At 37.0% G+C, this 5273-nt stretch overlaps 1 protein-coding gene across 1 annotated transcript; it reads right to left on the reverse strand.

Moving 5' to 3' along the window:
• Positions 1–651: 651 nt before the first annotated feature.
• Positions 652–2791, reverse strand: LOC110893353 (serum response factor-binding protein 1-like). The gene is made up of 4 exons (XM_022140463.1): positions 2591–2791; positions 1885–1996; positions 809–1476; positions 652–756 (listed from the first exon to the last, which is right to left on the reverse strand). Exons 1-4 carry the CDS (start codon positions 2789–2791, stop codon positions 652–654), a joined length of 1086 nt encoding a protein of 361 aa, XP_021996155.1.
• Positions 2792–5273: the final 2482 nt, after the last annotated feature.

Genomic DNA, 5273 nt, shown 5'->3' on the forward strand with positions numbered 1-5273 from the left:
ATCTTTTCTTTCCAAGCACACAACCCAAGAGAATCTCGTAAAGTCATCAGTCACCACCAGGCAATACAAGTCTCCTCTGATGCTCTTTACGTTGACAGGCCCGAAGAGATCCATGTGCAATCTCTCAAGAGGTAACCTAATCGGGTTGAGGATCTTCAATGGGTGTGACTTCCGAGTCTGCTTTCCCTTCTTACACGCTACACAATCATCATTTAAATGAAAATTTTTCAAATTAACCCCATCAACCAAATCATTGTGTACTAAAAAGTTCATTTTGCGCACATAAATGTGGCCCATCTTTCGATGCCACATTATCGAATCTTTTTCTGTCGCTTTAGTCTTTGACACAAAACACTGTTTCTGATGAGTTGTTGGTGTTGCGACGCTCATATCAAGTATATAAAGATCATTCTCCCGCGAAGCGCGCAACAGCACCATCTCATCAGGGATTTTAAACCCTGGTTTCAACACCACACATTCAGTTTTAGTAAAATGTACACTAAACGCTTTATCACATATTTGTGAAATACTGAGTAAATTGTTTGTTAACTCTACTATGCAGTTCACTTTGTCAAACGAAATCACGCCATTTGACAGCGTTCCTTGACCAACGATCCTTCCACCTTGATTCCCGGCAAATCCAACATAGCTTTAGTTTATTGATTTGACATCATAGAGAAGAGCTAGCGTCCTAGTCATATGCCGTGAAGCACCGCTATCCATAATCCATTTTGACAGTATAGACTTGCGCAGCCCCTGCAAACATCAAAACAATTTATTCAAACAATGAAGCCCAAGATTTCTTTACTTCAGACACACTTCCGAACACAACATCACACTTCTCGTCTGTTTTCTGAAAGCTAAATGTTACGTTGGAAACCTCTTCTTTCACACTTGATTTTACTTTGTTGGTTATTGGTGGAAATTCAGCAAGAAATTTATCAATTTCATTCTCAAACTCAACTACATCATCTTTAAAAATATTTGAATCAATTTTCAAAGCATTCTCCATCTTTTTAACCTCAACAGACGGTTTCGACTTCGCGACCCAAGATTGATTTTCAAAAACTTTTGTTTTAGGGTAAATCTTTGAAGTCTTGCGAGTCTTAGAGGATTCGCCAACCTCGAAAGTCGATTTCGGCTTATCCTCCGACTTCAAAGATTCACCTCTTTTCAAAATGCGGATCGGAGAAACCATCGGCTTTTTGCCCTTTGTGTCAATCGGTGATTTAGGTCGAGGTTTTTGAACGTTTGATTTTTGAACAGTTGATTTTTGAACAGTTTGTTTTTGAACACTTGGTTTTTGAACAATTGGTTTTTGAACAATTGGTTTTTGAACAGGTTTTACAACAACAGGTTTCTCAATCACTTTCTGACACTGTTTCGCCATGTGTCCGACTTCACTGCAGCGATGACACACCCTTTTGTCATATTCGACAAAAGTTGTTTTGACTGACTCTTCCTTCAACTTTTTCGCTGCATTGAAATCGTCCACAGCTTTTTGACTAAAAATATAATCTTTCTCATCGTCAAGACTTGGACCAGCGACAAAAATTTCATTCATCTTCTCTTTTGGCTTAAACACCTGCTTAGCCGTTTTCTTTTCAAACCCGGTTCCTTTGTTTTTAAAGTTGTTTTTCTTGTTATGACCTTTACCAACCCCTTCTATCTTTCCTGAACTTATTGGACGTGATGTAACAAACGATTTCTTAGGTTTTGAAAAGAATTCATTGTTATTAACCTCGTTAATGTTCATTTCAACCAATTTAAACACTCTTTCAACATTTTCAATCTTTACATTCTGAAGTGGATACTCGAAATCGGAATAAAGTTTGTCTGTTCCAACCATAGTGTATACCACCATGATCGGATCATCATTCGCACTCTTCTCCGATTTCGGTATGTATTGATCTAAGAAATTCCCTTCATCTTCAGAATCACTAACAACCTTCTCAGATAGAGCCTTTTCAGATTTCTCACTCTCCTCATCCAACACCTGATCGACAACAGTTTTGATAACCTGAGATTCGTTGTCGGTATCGGATGGGGAGAATGTGACATCTATGGTCTCAGGCAAATCATCCTCTATCGATCTCAATTTGAGATTCAATGCAGCTTCCACCCCATCTGGATATTTCTGTGTGTAATGATTCCACATTGGGGGTGGAACGCTCTTAAAGACTGGTGCAGCATGTGGCTGCTGGGGGACAATCTGTTCAAGAACGTACGATGAAGCCACATAACTCATTAACTTTTTATCAATCTGATCATTTTCAATTTTAGCTAATTCGATTTCTTTCTTAAGCGATGCGATCGTGTCTAAATGAAAATTGACTTCCTTTTGTTTATTAAATAGTGTTGCTTTAGCCAATTTTCTAGCTTTATCGTTTTCAACACTTTCCTTTTGGATCATCTTGATTGACCTGGCAAGAGTATCATACGCCTCTTTAACTTGGCGAAGGTCAAATTTAATCATATCAGAGTGGTGTTTCAATTCCTGATACTTAGTGTCTTTTTCAAGACACTCCATGCATGGTTCTGAACACTGTTTGCATGGTGTTTCAGGGATTGAAACAACTTTTTCAACAACCTGCTCTACATAATCAGCTTTACCGACATTGTCTAACTCAGACTCAGATATTTTGACAGATTTGATCTCCTGAACTCCAGATTCCTGTCGTTTGACTGACACACTATTGACAGACTTTGACTCCTCGAGATCTGAATCTACCTCTTTGAGTTTTCCCATAAGCGCTTTGTCAGCTATGTCTTTCAATGCTTCTCCAGTCATCTCTTTCGACACATCTATCAATTCTTCAACGGCTTCTTTCTTCTCTTCAAACCTTGGGCATGATCCGGTCTTTGGTTCTTCAAAATAACCTGCAAAAGATTCAGAAATTTTAGGAGGCAATACAGATTTCATTAAACTTCCCAATACCTCCTGCTCTAACTGATATCTCTTGTAGGATCGGTTTTGACACTGTTCGATTGCGTAACGAACGTTCGACGTGTGGAATCCGTGAACGTGCGTGACCGAACACACAATAATGTACTAGAACTGTGATTCTTATTGAAGAATATGACGTGTACAATGCAAGAATCACATGGAGAGAGCTTTCTCTCTCTAGACTTGGATCTCCTAAATCAGCAAAATGAGCAAAAGTCTTAAACTTTAAACCTAAAGCTCCTATTTATAGGCCTTGGAATTAATGAGATTTCTCATTAATTACCAAATTGCCACCTTGCTAATTCTATCTAAATATTACAATATAAGCTTGATTTCTTCGGTTTCTCGCTACGACTCGAATTGACGAAGGCGATAGACATTAATGCACTAACAATCTCCCCCTTGGATATTGCCGCAGTCAATCTCGTAGCATCTTGTCTTTCTCTATTTCAAACAGAATCCCCGTGGATCTGTCTTCGAGCTTCCGTTGCTCCTCATCTCGGTAGACTCTTTCTTCAGGCTCCCCCTTCATCAAGCTTCCGTGCTTTTAGGATCGACGCCTGGCTTTCCGTAGCAATAGAATCAGAAACCTACACATCTCAACCTCTCGTAAGACAAAATAATTTTGACTCTAATAGAATTCACTCAAAATTCTCAAACATATAACACACAATATTGTGATTCAAATTAATGAATCATCTAAACATTTGAGGATTATCTTCCAACTTCTCATGATCTTAACCAAACCAATTTGTTCATCTTGTTTAGCCCTTGAGATTTTGAATATCAGCTTTTCAACATCAGTTGTCGAAAATCTTTTTGAATTTTTCAAAATTTCATGCTAAAACACACTAAAATCTATTTGGATATTTGTCTTTAATGAAAAGCAGTAAAGAAATATTTACAGATAATATTTTTGTGAGTTTGTGAAAGAGGATCATATCAGTTTTTGAGACACATCACAAGCACCGTTAAGCTTGATTTCATTTTCAGTTCTAAACGATTCACGTTGATTGACGATATAGTTGTCCTCTTAAACTCAATCTAAAAACTTTTGAAATGCTTACTGATACGTTAAGGTATATTAATTTTGCACTAAATTCTTATGGACCCCACGATCTCAGCATATCCCCTCATCATGCAATACACTAACTCAAGTAATGCCTTTAAACTTTGATCAACTGTGATTTGTGCGAAGACAAAGCAGAATGTTTAAACATTAACAATCAGGTCGATACTTCCATATACGCGGAGAAAGTCCAATGTTTAAACAAAATAAAGAAAATAAAACAAGTTGAAATTGTTTAGGCTTTAACCACCAGGTCGATACTTCCGTATACGCAGAGTAGGTCCAAAGCTTAAACGAAACACCAAAGAAAATAAATCAGAACGTTTAGGCAATAACATCCAGGTCGATACTCACGTATACGCAAAGGATGTCCAATGCTTAAACAAAATAAAGAAATCAAACAAGTTTAAATCTTTGCAAAATGAAATGCACAATCACAGCGATTTTTCAGCAAAGTAGTGAAAGTTCACAAACTTAACCAGTTTTATGCTTTTTGGCATTCAGCGATTACTGAGTAGGTACACAATCACGAAGGACAAAACTAAGTACTATGCTTTCAACCATGTTTCCCACTAGAACTAGGCTTTTTCATTTAAGTTTGTATCGTTATCGCAAATCTACTAGTCTAGCTGAGCCTATCGTCACATATTTAGTGAGATCGTTTATCACATTTGACATTTCATTTCTTTTCTTTAGCATGCTGTGAAAGTATAACTGATTTACTATCATTTCCTCTTTTCTACAACAAAACTCGTTTTTTATTTTTCAATGTTTTTGATATTTTCAAATTTTCAAATTTTTTAAAATTTTTCTCCCCCTAAAATCAAAATATGTTTCAATTTTGATTTTCTGGGAAAATTTGAAAGCAAACTGTACAAAATTGACAACTTGATGAGAATCACTTCAATTCTCCATCCACCTGGCGTAAACAATCAGAACTCCCCCTTACAACAAACTATTTTCCATTATGATTTCAAAACACTTAAGTTTGTTTTAATCAAAATGGTTTTTCCAGAAAAAAATTAGTTTGTTTACCAAACATTTGTAGGTTCGGGGTCACTTCATCACTTTGTTTTAAGAAATGTGTCGATTCATGTTCCACGCTTACCAACCTGGGAACTCCGGCAAGTCAGGTTTTTTCATTTGAACAGATTCACCCGAGCCTGACGGTCCTTGGGTGATTTTGAATTCTTATTCAACAATGGTGGAAAGTTTGCATCATCCATTGTTAAACCAGAATTCTTGACTTTTACCTCA

The sequence above is a fragment of the Helianthus annuus genome, chromosome 12 (genome assembly GCF_002127325.2).
Source record: "Helianthus annuus cultivar XRQ/B chromosome 12, HanXRQr2.0-SUNRISE, whole genome shotgun sequence".
Taxonomy (NCBI): domain Eukaryota; kingdom Viridiplantae; phylum Streptophyta; class Magnoliopsida; order Asterales; family Asteraceae; genus Helianthus; species Helianthus annuus.